The 16,308-nt window shown below is 37.2% G+C and overlaps 1 protein-coding gene across 2 annotated transcripts in view; it reads right to left on the reverse strand.

Annotated features, from left to right (window-relative positions):
• si:ch211-132g1.7 (prostaglandin F2 receptor negative regulator) overlaps nucleotides 1–16,308 on the reverse strand; it is a 30,570-nt gene that overhangs the window by 4,239 nt on the left and 10,023 nt on the right. For both annotated transcript variants that reach the window (XM_036557405.1, XM_036557404.1), the window contains exons 4-8: nucleotides 15,337–15,702; nucleotides 11,642–12,064; nucleotides 10,862–11,269; nucleotides 9,058–9,165; nucleotides 97–402 (exon numbers count right to left, since the gene is read on the reverse strand). In XM_036557405.1, coding sequence (XP_036413298.1) covers nucleotides 97–402; nucleotides 9,058–9,165; nucleotides 10,862–11,269; nucleotides 11,642–12,064; nucleotides 15,337–15,702 — 1,611 coding nt within the window. The remainder of the gene's footprint in view (nucleotides 1–96; nucleotides 403–9,057; nucleotides 9,166–10,861; nucleotides 11,270–11,641; nucleotides 12,065–15,336; nucleotides 15,703–16,308) is intronic.

Below are 16,308 nucleotides of genomic sequence, written 5' to 3' on the forward strand. Positions count from 1 at the left end.
GTTTTGGTCCAGGAGCTACTGAAGGAAATAGCAAATGTCAAAGAATCGAAACATCAACAATAAAGAAGAAAGGGAAAAAAAAAAAACATTACTCACATGCAAACTTGACATTCAGAAAGATCCGCTTAGATATGAGGTCCGGTTCCTTGCTCCAGACTCTTGATACGCCTGATCGTATCCAAGGCGTGGCAGTGCAGTAGTACTCGCCCGCATCACTGTCCTGGGTCCCATGAATGTTGAGGGTAAATCTTTGGGCTTTCAGGCGCTCCAGACTGCAGTCACTGGAGTCATTACGAGGACTTTTCTTTACCATGCCCCAGCGATCCATACTGGCCAACAGTGTGAGACTGTCTGATCCCCGTAATCGACTCAGATACCACTGTATCTCATATGCCACATCATCTGGATTACGAGAGAGAGATTTATGAAAAAACGTACAGACCAAAAAACATAAATCAGTTATGTTTGCCACCCAACACAACATATTCATTGACGTGGTTTTAACACAAAGCCCCCACCCCCACTGTCAGTATTGATTATTGACAGTAAAACCAGTCAGTTATCAATACTATGAACAATGCTAACTGACTCCACTGGCACTCATCCACCTACTCTAAAAGTGGTTGAGAAGTTTGCGTTACAATAATGATAAAGATTATCAACACAGCCATGGATTTGTTTATAGACAGATGTTTATAGAGCCACTGAGAAGGGACCATGAGAAGGATCACAGCAATTTCTGAGGCAAGGAGGTTCGGAGGTTAATTCTGAGACATGAGTTGATGTGTTTAACTCAAATGTACTAGTCAAATGTTTGTCCAGATCTGATTGATATTTTTCAAGTCAGACATTTACAGACATTTTCATCTAAAGTTCCACTATTGCCACTCTTGGCAAGCACATGAAATTCCACATTAAACATGTGGTTGTCCATATAAACATTCTTCAAAGCATTTCATGTGAAATCATCATCATCATTTGTGGAAATATGTGACAGTAGCATTGCATGTGTTGTTTCTAAAATGCCTGCACATCTTATAACCTTCAGTCTAAAACAGAAAGAAATTAAATGAATAATGGATGAGCTTTTCAAAGAAAAACTTGTTTTTGTTTAGTGTAGGTCCATTCTGATCAGATCAAACATAAAAAGGAAAGGAAATTTAACCGTGTGGAGCCACTAAAATTTAATTTCAAGACTAATGCAACAGTCATGGTATAATTTTGTCAGTACATCCGCACACTATCCCCATCCCCAAGAGAACCTCTTAAGTAAAGTCTGTAAGAGGTCATCAGTCAACTAAAAATAAATTTACAGTAGCTTTAGCAGAAAAACTGGATGTTCCTCAGGATGTTAGAGAGGGAAAATTGTTTCATGGGAATGCACTTTTCCCAAGATGATAATTCTTCACTAACCCTACTTCTCTGTAAGGATTCAGTTGATGAATTCAACTTCAAATTCAACTACACAACAAAACTACAAAAAACGTAGTTTTTTTATTTTCTATAAACTAGATGCAAGTAAATTAGATGGACATAGAAGATAGAATTGGTGTTTGTTATGTGTTCTGCCATTATGTCTTCTGACATTGTCATTGTAAAAAGGTTACTGTACAGGTACAATTTTGCCCCCTAATGTACAAACAGTGTTAATGTACCCTCAAAGTTACAACATGGTCCTTAAGGTCCAATCACATTCACTTTCAAAAAACAAAAAAAATAAATGAAATAAAAAAGCTAGGGTATATGGAGTCAATGCAACATTTAAAATATTAAAAATAATAATACAACCATGTTCTCTAAGTAAAGGTACTGAAAATATATCCTATAGGGTACCACCTTGTGACAGTTTAGTGCATTTTTTTGCCTTGAGAGTTTAGAGAACAATATCAACATTCACACAGAAAAAAGAGGTGACTGCACACAGCTACATGGCTCTCTGGAGTCTTCTATGGAATCAATACATAAAGTACTGTGCAAAAGTCAGAGACCGCTCTTTCATTTATTCAATTTCTATTTAAAATTGCCATAAACTGCACACAAAATAGAAATATGCAAGGCAGCTAATGTATGTTTAGGTAGGTGCTTGTGTGAGGTCTTTTTGAAGGGTAACTTTGTCAGTGACACCTTAAGAACCACATTTTTTTGGGAGGGAACAAAGCTGTGGGTGGATGGGAAGGATGGTAACATTAAAGGTGCACAAAAGTAAAGAGTATAAATACTCATACATTTGATATTGGTTTGTATTGCAGTCTTTTGATTAATTTTCTGCAAAATTTGTTTCCTTCCTATTTTATTATGTTTGAACTATGTTTGATGCTTTTGTAGGCAGACTGCACAGTGTTTTATATTATATATATATATATATATATATATATATATATATATATATATATATATATGTGTGTGTGTGTGTGTGTGTGTGTGTGTGTGTGTGTGTATATATATATATAACACCGTGCAGTCTGCCTACAAATTATGTATGTATGTATGTATGTATGTATGTATGTATAACACCGTGCAGTCTGCCTACAAAAGCCAATAGGTCTACATAGGTCTGGGCTATTTCTATTGGCTAATTCTGTCGATAATTGAGAGACTATAGTTTTGTTTATTTAATTTGCAAGGGCCACAAAGTGCAAGTTCAAACATTATAAAATAGGAAGGAAACTAATTTTGCAGAAAATTAATATATTAATATTAATATTAGTATTTAATTAGTCCACTCTTTACTTTTGTGCACCTTTCTGTCACTTATATATATATATATATATATATATATATATATATATATATATATATATATATATATATAAAAATGCATAAATACATGACATATCAAATTATTCAACAATAACTCCATATAATGCATCCATATAATTTTAATTCATTTTAGTTTCTTTTTCTCTCCAAAACAATCTCAGGCAGTACAACCATCCAACCATACATGCTGATAAACTATCAAAAATGTAATTGTAAAAACCATAACCCTAACCCTAAAACCATGTTGCAGAATAAGGCAACTTTAGAAGTACTTAACTCACTGTCACTTGTCCACAAGTTCTTACTTCTTCAAATGTCAGGCAGCATAACCAAAAACAAAGGACAATTATTTTGACATGCCTTTAAAAAAGAGGGGCCAGGGTATTGCATCATAAAGATGACCCCACGTGAATTGCGTGATGGAATGCCAAGGTCACTAACCCTTTCCCAAACTTTGGAAAAATGTTTTTTAAACATGGTTAGAATGGTTGGTCAGGTGGTAAGACCTCAGGAAAACCATGGAAATGTATAATATTATAATATTATAATATTTATTTAAATTTATTATTAAAAGTATTAAAAATTCAAGGACTAATGTTTCCATGCATGTTTAATTTTGAATTTGTCTGAAAATTCAGGTGGCACAACCAGTAAGTTCATGTAGCGTAACCAGTACAGTTTAATAACTGAAACAGACAATTAAAAGCTTTACTATATTTAAGATATCAAATGCACACAGATATAAATGCAAATATATATGGAGATATACGAAATGCATATCATGTAAAATTGTACATTTTTAAAACCTTATTTTTCTTTGACCCATGTATATATGTAACTTTTTAAACATATTTTTAACTTTTACTGTGATTTAATGTCATGAGATTTTATTCCAAGTAAATTTGGACCACTTCTATTGGTCCTATCATCATGAAATGTTAACAAAAGTAAATGTGTTTTCAAATGATGTAAAGAACAGCAAAATGAGGCTTTAATAAGACAGCGAATATATGTTTGCCACCCTTACTGGTGCCCTTGCATTTAGTGCTTTGTGCACTCTCCCGTTGTCAAGATAACAGTATTGGATCTTCTCTTATAATGCCAGATGAGATACAAAAAAGCATATAAAAACATCACTCCTCCATAAAATCTCTCACTTGTGTGCTTGTGCAAACTTGTTTACAAGGTTGCGTACTTCCACTAATATATGTTTGTCAGCTATTACAGACAAGTGTCATATGTATTTCCACACTGCCACAATACATTAGTTGCATAACTGTCATATAGTGACTCAGTCATAATGAATCTTTGTAGGTTATTGCCACACAATAGATGTTCCATATCAGATTAAGTGATTACTCACATTTCCTATGTAGCTTCCTAATTACCTTCTCTAAGAAAAAGAGAATGCATTGTTCATTAATTTTCCCTTCTTCTCCCTTATGTGCTCCAAACACAAAAGAAAGGAAATTTTTGCAGCAGTAAGAACATGCCTTATCTCTCTCTAAAGATGAAGACCCCTCAATACCCCTCAATACTCAGTAATACTGTTAACTGTATTACTGAGTCATGTTTTATACTCTCTCTGTTGTAAAAAGATGCTAAAAAAAAAAGGTAAAGTAACATAACTAAAAAAGACGTTCAAGAAACGGGGGGTCTTTGATCAGGAAATATTAGATGCAACAAATAGACAGGGGTGCCGTATGGGGGAGGAAGTTCAATTCTATTCTACTTTTCCTATCATCAACTTTTCCTTAACCTATCATCACTGTTTTATTTTCAGGGTTGGAGTGGCCTGTGGTGCTGGGTTGTGGGGCCCAATGTAATATATTTTCATGGGGCCCAAAAAACCCTCGTGGCGCCTCTGGAGAGAGACATATGTTGACCTTCATTGTTTGGAGAGGCACCTGCCTATTTTATGCTAGTCACACCTTAGGGAGGTGCCTGCCATAAAGTGTGCAATAAATCAACTGAAGGTTTCTCAAACTAATTTTAGTTACTTATATGTGAGACATTGTATGTTATGTTCAGCTGGGAATGTTTGAAGCTAGTCAAGACTAGCATTGCAATGTTGTATTATATTTAGATTTTATTATCAGTTACTCAGTATATGACAGATACTAAGTTATTCAGGAAATTTGCTTACAGTCTTACAAATAAAAAAGTAGTGCAAGTGCAATTCTATTCTACTTTTCAATGTTTTCACAGATAATCGGGAAAATATGGGCATCTTAGTTATTGATCCAAACACACACATACAGGTGCTACTATTATTACATATACATTTACAGCATTTGGCAGACGCTCTTATCCAGAGCAACTTACAATTTGATCATTTCACACAGGTAGGCAAAGGTAGTGTTAGGAGTCTTGCCCAAGGACTCTTATTGGTATAGTGTATAGGATAGACTTAACTTTTATTACTGTTACTATTACAAAAATCAAATTCCAGGTCTAATTGTGAACCTCCTGTTTTTGGCCATCATGTACAATCTCCCCAGCGAGGGGTTATGTGGACAATACAACTCTGCTTGACAGTGTAGAGGCTGTCTGGGTCTGTGAGGTTATGATGTAGTAACAACAGAATGAAGGAGAGGTTTATATATTACAGAAAAGCCCTCCATATATCTGAATATAGCCAACTGAAGTGGGAAACCTCAGACAAGCAACTTATCATTTAAAACATTTATGAGCACAAAGCCTATAAATCCCATTACATTCAAATACTGACACAATTGTTGCAACCATCATGCAGTTCCTTCCCCACAAACCCATTTCAGTCATATCAGATGAACCAAAGTGTTTAAAGGTTAAAGCATATTTTCTACCATCCTACAGTTAAATAATTAGGTGCATTTAATCACCAGGTACACTTAATCAGACTGCTATCTAATAGGCTGTTTTATCTTTTGCAGTCTATACTAAGTTTAACTCGAGTGTAACATGGAAAGAAGTAGAAAGGTTGAATCTGTTTATTAGAATCTGGGCTTATATCAACAGAAAACAGAGCAGGCAGATGTCAAGGGTATAGGACAGGTGTCAGAAACCCAAATGTTTAGAAGAGCCATTCTGTCCTTTCAACAAAAATTTAACCACCTTGGGAGCCACAACATTTTATATCCATTTTACCATCTTGGTTGTAAAACCCCTTTTTCAAAAAAGTTGGGACGCTGTGCAGAATGTAAATAAAAATAGAATAGTGATGTGCAAATCATGTAAACCAGATTTTAAAGGAAAATACTACAAAGACAATATATCAATTATTGACACTAAGAAATTTTTATTGTGTTTTGAAAAATATATGCCCATTTTGAATTTGATGCTAACAACACATTCCAAAAAAAGTTGTGACAGGGACATGTTTACCACTGTGTTTCATCACCTCTTATTTTAACAACACTCTATAAGTGTTTGGGAACTGAAGAGACCAACTGCTGTAGTTTTAAAAGTGAAATGTTTTCCCATTCTTGTTTTATATAGGATTTCAGCAGCTCAACAGTTCGGGGTCTCTTTTGTCGTATTTTTAATTTAATAATGTGCCAAATTTCATCAGTGGGTGACAGGTCTGGACTGCAGCCATGCCAGTTTAGCACCCAGACTCTTTTACTACGGAGCAATGCTGTTGTAATACATGCAGAATGTGGTTTTACATTGTCTTGCTGAAATAAGCAAGGCCTTCCCTGAAAAAGATGATGTCTGCATAGCAGCATATGTTGCCAAAACATGCATATATCATTCAGCGTTAATGGTGCAGATGCACATCACTCATGCCATGTGCACTAATGCACCGCTATACCATCATGAATACTGGCTTTTGAATTGTACACTGATAACAAGCTGAGTGGTGTTTAGGATGCAGTGTCCATGATTTCCAAAAAAAATTCAAATGTTGATTTGTTGGACCACAGGACACTTTTCCACTTCCCCTCAGTCCATTTTAAATGAGCTCGGCCCAGAGAAGGCCACAGCGTTTCTGGATTGTTTTTGAATCCTTTTTGAATGTTTGTGTTTTAGAGTTTTAACTTGCATTTGTGGATGCAGCGACAAACTGTTTTTATAGACAGTGGTTTTCAGAAGTGAGCCCATGCAATGATTTTCACTGCAGAATCGTATCTATTTTTAATGCAGTGCTGCCTAAGGGCCCAAAGACCATGGCCAGCAAATACTGGTTTTTGGCCTTGTCCCTTGCAAACAAAGATTTCTCTGGTTTCTCTGAATCTTTAAATGATATTATATACCGTAGATGATGAAAGGCAAAAGTTCTTTGCTATTTTATGTTGAGAAATGTTATTCTTGAATTGTTGCACTATTTGATCGTGCAGTCTTTCACAGAGTGGTGAACGCCCCCCCTCATCTTTGCTTCTGAAAGACTCTCTCTGGGATGCTCTTTTAGACCCAATCATGTTACTGACCTGTTGGAAATCAATCAACCAGGTGTTTTTTTTTTAGCATTACACAACTTTACAAATTTTCGGCATCAAATTCAAAATGGGAATATTAAAACCAAAAAAAAAACCAAAAAAAAAAAAACAATAAAATTTCTCAGTTTTCACATTTGATATGTTGTCTTTGTACTATTTTGAATTAAATATAGGGTTTAAATTATTTGCACATCATTAGCTTTAGATCAGCTATAGCTGCTTTTTCTCTGGCAGAAAACATCTCCGCAAAAGTAGAAAAGTTTCTAGTAAAATGTCTCTCAACATTCGACTTTTTATGAGGCTGAAGTCAGCTTCTCATTCGCCAGCTTCTTGTTCAATTTTACCGTTCTTCCTTAAATGGTGCCTGAGGCGCCAGAATGTAACTGCTGCACAATTTAATGAGGAACGGGAAAATTAGAACGAAAAGCTGACTTTGGCCCAATCCCATTTCACCCCTTGTCCCTACCACTTGGCCCTTAGCCCTCTGTTTTGCACGTTCACGTCTAGGGTTAGGGTGTCCCAATTTTTGTTGAGATAGAGGGGTAGGGCGAAGCGTTAGGGCTACAAACGGAGTGTTATCAGAAAAAAAAGAAAAACCAGCAAGATGGCTGCGCGAGCGACCAAAGAAACCCACAAATGTGAGTATTTTCTCCATTAAAAATTACACTAACCATTGTATTATCTTTAGTTTAATGTTGTTGCAATGTATTATGGTCATTTTCTTCATAACAAGCATAAAAAATCGCTAATAGCATGCTAATGTTTCAGTAGTTAGCTAGCTAACTTTCCCATTCCACCTTAAATAGTCCAGCAGTATTGACGCCTGAAGCGCCAGAATGTAACTGCTTCAGCTTCATATCATCAAAGATTTAGCGGTGGGCGCTAATAAATAATTGTCTTATACCCGCTCTTTGAAGGCATATGATGCCCTAAATGTAACTAAAGCTCAGCAGTGAGGTTGCTGAACTTTTCCCTTCTCTGCTATCACTGAAGACAGGCCGGGTCGCCTACAGAGCACTGCTAGTAGCCTTTTAATGAAGGAATGCTAATTTGAGGGTTGTCCCATTTCGTACAGCAAGATTTCAACCACTACCCCTTGTAACTCAGTTCCAAGGGGTTAGTTAGAGTGACACTCGAAAACAAGGGGTAGGGGTAAAAAGAAGAAATGGGATTGGGCCTTTAGCTTTGCAACTTTAGTGTTTGACAGTTTCTCTTTGTAAATTAAACATATCAGTAAACCAGCTGGAGTGCTTATAAAATGCAAATAAGTCCACTACTGGATAAGGTTACAATCGAAACACAGGTGGACAAGAGACTGGGGTCCCATTTCAATGCTACTTTTTAACATGCCCTCGCCAACTGCTACTCATCCTATTAAGATGTTAGTTTGTTGACTTGCAAGCTAGCAGAGTAATGTAAAATCGTATCAGCTGTTATGTGTAACAGACAACAACAACAACTACTACTACTACTACTACTACTACTACTACTAATAATAATTATAATGTTTTATTTAGATAGTGCCTTTACAAAGCTCAAGGTCACTTTACAGAGCATCAAAGCAGGCATGGAGATGGTGTAGTTTCTAAGATCCCAGTTTGAACACAGCAAATCGAATGTTATAGTTGTTAAATATAAAGCATTTTGAAGTATTTCATAGCTATTGCTTGCTGCAGCTTTGTCTGCCATTTTTGGGGGTTTTGAAAAGGGACGTGATGGCAATGATTTCTGGGCAAATTTTGGTGCCGAAATCAACACTTGTGTTGATTTAATCCTTGGCTCCTGGATTGGCTACTCAAAATGAATAGTGGGTTTAATGTGTAGTGATTGAACTTAAAATTATCCAGTCTTTTTCATAGAAACAAATATGCCTTACCTGTGTTGGGAGATGTTCCTGATAGACTCACTATACACTCCATCTTAACTGTTTCCCAGGGGTAAACGCTGCTGGTGTCTGAACTGATAGATAGCTCGAAAGATGGCCCTACAGAGAATAAGAATGTAAAACAGTGATTAAGGATGGACTTTTTAAATTCTTTCGTCTGTCTGGAAACACCATCAGAACAAGCAAATAAGTAAAAAACTTGTTTAACAAGTATGGAACATCTTGTGCAGACAATCTATCTCAAACAATCTTTCCTCCACATTGTTTCACAAACAAATTCCTGATTCAAGAATTCCTAAATTGCTGAGTTCACTACCAATGGGGTAAAGGCATAAGCATAACAACAGAACACAGGTTTCAGTGCCATTTTGAACTAGTTTAAACTAGCTTTTCCAAAGTGCAGAGATTTATGTATGATCAAAAGCCATGATTCTTGAACTAAATATCCTTTCCAGACTAATTTAATTCATTTGCCCTACCTTAAACTATACAAATATAGAACAGGCATCCGTTTCTGACAAATGTCACACATTAAGTAAAACAACTAAATATGTCCCTACTTAAGAATGTCTCTAGAGATGGTATGAATTTTTGCATACCAATACTGATGCTGAAAGCTTGAGTGCTGGCCAATACCAATACCAATCTGAAAATTACTTTAAAGCTTAAATTGTGTGTTCTTAATTGAAGCACTTCATTTAAGATGTATAGCTAAAAGTAGGTTATCATGGTTAAACTACTTAAACACTCTACTACCTTACAGGAAAAAATACACAGCTATTTCATGCTAGGTTTAGTACAAAATCAGATCAGATTAATTCTTTTTTCCCCCCTCATGCAACCAATTTCATGAAAGTCTGGGGAAAAGACAGACAATTTGAAGTTTGGATTTTGAAGATGATTGCCATTAGTGGCCTGAGAGCTCAAAAATATCAATATGCACTCCCGAATCCTGCTGTTACACTTTTTACAAGCTTTAAGCTGACACAAAACAAGATTGTAACACATTTCAACAAGCACACAAAGATAATCAAGGTTCTTTTAAAACACTTTAATATACAATTCACCGCTCTCTTTTGGCACTAGTTCCTCATAGTAGCACCTCCTGGTTGATTAGAGATTTCTTCAGCCTTATGTAAGAATACATGCCAACTCATGTGAACGTAAATGACAGTAAAAATGCTTTGTGAGATCAGTCTCAAACACACATAATGGAATATGACACTATTAAATGTCGGTACATTTAACCATTATTTTCACAGAAAACAACCTTCATGACAATAATCCTCACAGCACCTGGTAAAGGGCACCTTTTCCATCCTTTATTTTTTATAAATCAAAGTGTAAAGTGATGGATAAAGGCTAAATTCTATCAAAGGTAAAGCATGGCTTCAAAATTAGAAAGACAGCAGTAAATTATACTGCATACTCATTACAAGTGTTATCCTGCTATGTCCTTTGAAATCATTATACCCTCATATTTATGTGAATGTGTGGTCTACACACAATATTCATGGAGCTACATAATTATAGAAGCTAATTAATTATAGCCACAATAGAACAGAACAACAGAACTTTCTTAACCTCTTATTATTCAACAAGTGATAATAGGAACAACACTCTAACCTCTTATTTCAGCAAAATAGGAAAATTGCATAAAGTGGTTCTGCCTTCACTCAGGCTCAAACATATAGTTTGTAGTTTATACAAACTACATAGCAAACCCACAAAATAGTAAATATCTACTTTGATGTCAGTCAAGGTGGTTTCAAGGATTTGTGTATTAAGCTCTTACTTGTGTGATCAAAGGTAAGCAAAACCTTATTCGAGTCTCCTTTCGCCACCTCTGCCCACTCGTTCCTATCCTGTCTCATCCACACACCAACTTCACATGAGTAGAATCCTTTATCTGTTAACTGCACGCCCTGTATCCGGAATCGGAACTCCTCTCTGCCAGTCTTCAACAAACTTAGACTATCCTTTCGACTGGATTCCTGCCAATCTTCTAATTTGAGAATAAGGTCAGGGTTGAGGGAAGCGAGTTTGCGACAGGGAGCACCAATGCTTTCCTGGACCAATATAAGGACAGAAAGGGATATGCCCGCCTGGAGGTTCTTGAGTCTAGCCTGGCAGGCCATCTCAAAGGTGGAGCCAGTAGAAGTTGCTGGTCGCACAATACGAGCTGCGACACTGACTCCAGGCCCTGGAGAGAGAGAGGAAGAGACTGTGAGGAGGAAGGAGACTTTCAGAGTAGGTGGTGGGGTTGGGGGTTAAAATTAAAGTGTACTGTAAATAGAAAGTTAAACTAATTTATAGACACATTAGTCTTGGTTCTATGGACATTGATGTGTAGTCTTGGCAAACTGTTCAATTAAAGATCATATCAAAACCTTGCAACTCCATCTTTTTCATTCTTTATTTTGTTGTGAATGTGACTGGGTGGCATAAATATTGCAACTAATGCATCAAATGGAAGCAATGTTTTGTTTCAGGACAAATTAAATTGTAGACCAATGTCGATACTAAATGATTCAAATTCTTTACATGCAATTTAATTATGAAAATGAGGACTCACCTTTGGAAGCCAAGCTGACTGTCAGTGCATGAGATTGATGTTCTGATGACTTTTTCCAGTTTCCATGATGAGTGGGTGCCCATGTCATAACACTGCAAGCATATTCACCTGCATCTGTGTTTGCAGTATGGAGGAGGCGGAGCTTAAAGGTGGGTGGCTCCATATGGGTCACGACGATAAGTCCTGAGTCAATGCGGCTCCTGTATTTCTCACTGGGAACAAGAGCCCCATTTTCATTCAGGGAAGCGATGATGTCAGTGGTCCTCTGGCCATTAGAAGGTGAGGCTGCTGAGTAGAACCAGGAGACACCCAGTCGTTCACACCGGAAGAGAGAGATGTTGGTCACTTGACACACAAGCTCTGTTGGATCGCCTAAGTACTGCGCTACAACTGGAGAATCAAGAGCCACAGTGAACGCTGGATCTAACAAAGACAAACAAAAAGGCATTAAAGATAAACAATTGCTTTTGGTTTAAAGGAATAAACACAGTTATTCAAACAATTCAGTTTTTGGGGTACCCCATGTACTACTGGAAAATGTTTAACCTGAATGTCAGGGAGTTAAAAAAACACTAGAATTTATAGAACATTTAAAGGTTCAACATTATACAGGTGCCAGTGTATTAGTGACATCTACCTTGTACCTGCAGTCCCTGGCTAATGTAACACACACACCTTCCATAAACTTTGTAGGTTAACAAATACAGATTATTGCTACACAGTTTGTCATTCACCCTCTAACCCACCCATTTTCATTTTCCTTTTTGGCACATGGTCTTATCCAGAGCAACCTCCTTAAGTTAATCATGTTACAGAAGAAGGCAAATATAGTCTTACTGGCATAGCTTGGCGTGCTAGCCAGGGCAGGAAATTAAACTCCAGTCTGCTGCTTAGAGGGCAGGGGAATCACTCATTACACAACCCCAACCAAGCTGGAATGGTTATTGGAAAGGGGCCACCACAGGACCACTGCTGACCAGATATTATTTAATGGTAGACCATTTTCAGCACAGCATGACACCAACATGATAGTGGTGTAGCAGAGTATTGGTGTGGTGCTAGTATGAATGTTTCAGCAGCTGATACACTCATACTAGCATGTATGAGTGTATCAGCAGTGTTGCTGAGTTTATAAACACTGTGTCTACTTATTGACCACTTCATTAGACACATTTATCTTGTTGGCACAGCTTGTGACGATATTAGGTAGATGTACCTCGTAAAACAGCAATTAAATGTATGCCATTTGCACAACAGTGTCAGGTGCTTGTAGAAGTGGGGCCAAGATGCATGGTTGGAGGTGAAAGCTCTGTGAAGCTGCTCTCACTGTCAGCCATTTCCTTGCACAACTGGGGGCCTGCACGCATGGCAGAGCAGTGCTGGCATAAACCACACAAAAGCTCTCTCACACTCATTTGCAAGATGCCATTAAAACACACACACACAGACACATCACAAATCTAAACAAAGATAACACTAGACATGCTATGTTCACTCTCAGAGTGCTAAAAGAGAGGCAAAAAGTGGAAAACAGAGTGCATAAGAATGCCAAACACACATACAATTGAATGTGCTTCACTAAGCCCCATGTGTAGTGGTGGGTTTGCGATAGGCTTTTGGATATCATTGCAAGTGAGTCATTAGAACCATCTGCCTAGTATAGCTCCAAACCTCCCTACTTCCTACTCTTCTTAAAACCCTTTTTCCATAATTTTCATTGCCAGAGTGAGCTGAAGACAGATAGTAGAGAGTAGAAAGCACTCTGAAAAATTGGGGCAAAACACAAAGAATCCAAGATTAAGTTAGTTAGGAGTAGTGTAACATTTAAATTGATTATTGTGGAAAATGAATATTGTAAAATGTTTGCAAACAGAATATGAAAGCAAACTACGGAGGTATGTACACAATCTAATGGTTCTGCATAGACAATGCCAAATGAAAGAACAGATGGGTCACATAACTCATTTCTTTAGCTTGGCAAATAGGACAGACAAGATGAATGCCCCTCGGCTGCCTTTTATAGCAAGTTGCTGGGGACAAGAATGAAGTACCCTGGGAACTGAACAAGAGGCAAAGGCAAAGGGGTGTCTAAGATTGAGAGTCAGTCAAGATCAGATGGTCTCTCCACACCAGACACTCAATCCACATTATCAGACACTTAGGCTTTGTATCACAGACCGTCTATCTCTCACTTATTCTGCTACTGTCTTTTTTCCTTTTTCCTCTCTCTCTCCCCCCCATTTCCACATTCTTTTGCTTTTCTGCTGCACACCTGTGCAAAACGCCTCATAAAAATAAAGGCTGTTAAAATGGTTTTTGGCTAATATGGTTCTAGAAGAAAACTTAACTTACTTAACATTGAAATCGTTTACACATACATCTTGTTTACAAAATCACGCTAAAGTATTTTAGGCACTTTTTTAAAGCTTGTATATGCTTAACCTCTGCTCCTCTTGTAATAATCACTGACTGACTAATTATTTATCACACACTCTGAGTACTGTCATAAAAAAAGACCTAGCCCTTAAAACACTATAGATATAATCAGCTGTCCTTAATGGTCTGCTGAGGCTTGAGCACACTGCTAAAAACTGCTACTATGGTCAAACCTTTTTTTGACAATGACATTATTAAAGTTTGTTTTTGGCTTTGGATGGGTGGAAAACCACATACTCTACTGGGCACAGGATCTCACTGTTACTTGTTCTCCCAGTATATCTTTTGAGTGTAGCTGGAGTTTAAAATTCAAACACTGGCATGAAATGAAAACAAACTGAAGGCTTGAGACAATGGTGAACATCAAAAGTTGTTAAGCAACAATTAATGGTCTGGGAAAATAAGATGATAAAGATTTGATTGGCCATAATACAGCACTCATAGAAAACAAATTAAATTTCATTATCTCAAAAAATGCAGTTTAATAAATATTCTGTTGATTTGGTGGGTCTGTGATCGATCATTGCAGTGTTTTGGTCCTTGCAGGCAATAGAGATAGAACAGTGTCACCACTTTGGCTAATTTAGACTTGTACTTTAATAGCTGCAAACAATGAACAAAAAAGACGATGGAATTGTATGGCATCATTAGCTAAAATCTTATTATCATGGCACACCCATTATGGATAAATTTTTTCTTCCTCTGGTCTGTCACTTAGCCTGGGTCTGTACATGTCACAATACACAAATGTCTACCCTTTCTTTCACCTCTTAGCTTTGCCATACATTACACTATAGTGGTCTCAAAGTATAGCCCCTATGTCTGTCCTTGAGAAAGCATTCATTCCCACAAGACAGGGGTTTGGTTTTGCCTTTTCAGGATGTTGGAAACAATGTCTAGCAAACTACTTTGGACTTCAACTTCCTATAAGGTTAAATTCCTTATATGTTGCCTTGAATCCTGTAGGCTGCTCTGTTCATGCAATAAACTTGCTTTGTGGTAAAATCCACTAAACACAGACTGTATTTTTTTAAGGAATCTCAGGCTTAACATCAACTGTAGTGACACTCGTTTGGACTTTCTGGTTATGAGGGTAAGTACTGAAGGAAATCATGTCAGAGAAGCTATAGGTACAAGACCCATTTCCCCTGGCAACTTCTAACCCTGAAATCTAACCGTGACTGCTAGTTAATCACTCAGTTCACTCTCTGTTCGTATGCAATGTCCTTTGATCATATTGCAAGCACAGTTCTACTGACCTTTCGGGTTAACCAGCACCTCTACAGGGGTTGATCTTTTCTCTGTAGCCTGGTACCATTTTCCCTTGCTGTGTTGCACCCAGGCCCTCACCCTGCATGAGTAGAATCCCATATCAGATAGCTCAACTCTTTGAATCTCCAGTCTGAAAACGCCTTCTCCAACCTGGGTTATGCCCAATACATTTGAGCTTTTTGCCACTATGCCATCTCGACCAAGATGGGTAAGAACCTGTGTGGCGTTTAGTAGCCAAGTCACCTCGAGACCTAGGACAGCATAGTCATCTGCAGAAACCAAGCAGGTAAGGTTCAGAGTGTCTCCTATGGTGAGGAAGGTGTTGCCCAGGACTTGCACAGTGAGGGATTCAGCTGAAATCAAACAATAAAGGGGAAATGGTTTAGCATTGCTGTTATTGCATCAGTAATACGTAATGAAAAAAAATATGCACTTTTACTTATTCACTAAAGAGAATTGCCTTCATGCAATGTTGTTTTTTTACATTATTATTAAATTATATTATGTTGAAAAGTTTAGAATATTTCTAGAGAATTTCTCCACTTATAATAAACAAAAAAGATACACACACATACATATATATATATATATATATATATATAGTCCTTGAACCTCTATTCTTACAGGAAGGTTTCTAAATTAAATTAATTCATAAAATTCTAAAATTTTCAGCTTGAAATTCCAAATTGCCTCTGGATTCAACATCAGCAAAAGAACTATGCATTGGGAGCTTCTTTAAAGGGGTTTCCATGGTCTAGCAGCTGCACATCTTTGGGATGAATTGGAGCGTTGACTGCAGTCCCGACCTCCTCACCCGACATCAGTGCCTGAAGCTCACAAATTTTTGGTATGTGGAGGGGTAACTCCATATTAATGCACATGGATTTGGAATGGAATGTCTAATAACTCATATGGGTGTCCACATACTTTTGGCCATATAATGTGTATATATGCAGGTA

Source organism: Colossoma macropomum, unplaced genomic scaffold, assembly GCF_904425465.1.
Source record: "Colossoma macropomum unplaced genomic scaffold, Colossoma_macropomum, whole genome shotgun sequence".
Classification (NCBI taxonomy): domain Eukaryota; kingdom Metazoa; phylum Chordata; class Actinopteri; order Characiformes; family Serrasalmidae; genus Colossoma; species Colossoma macropomum.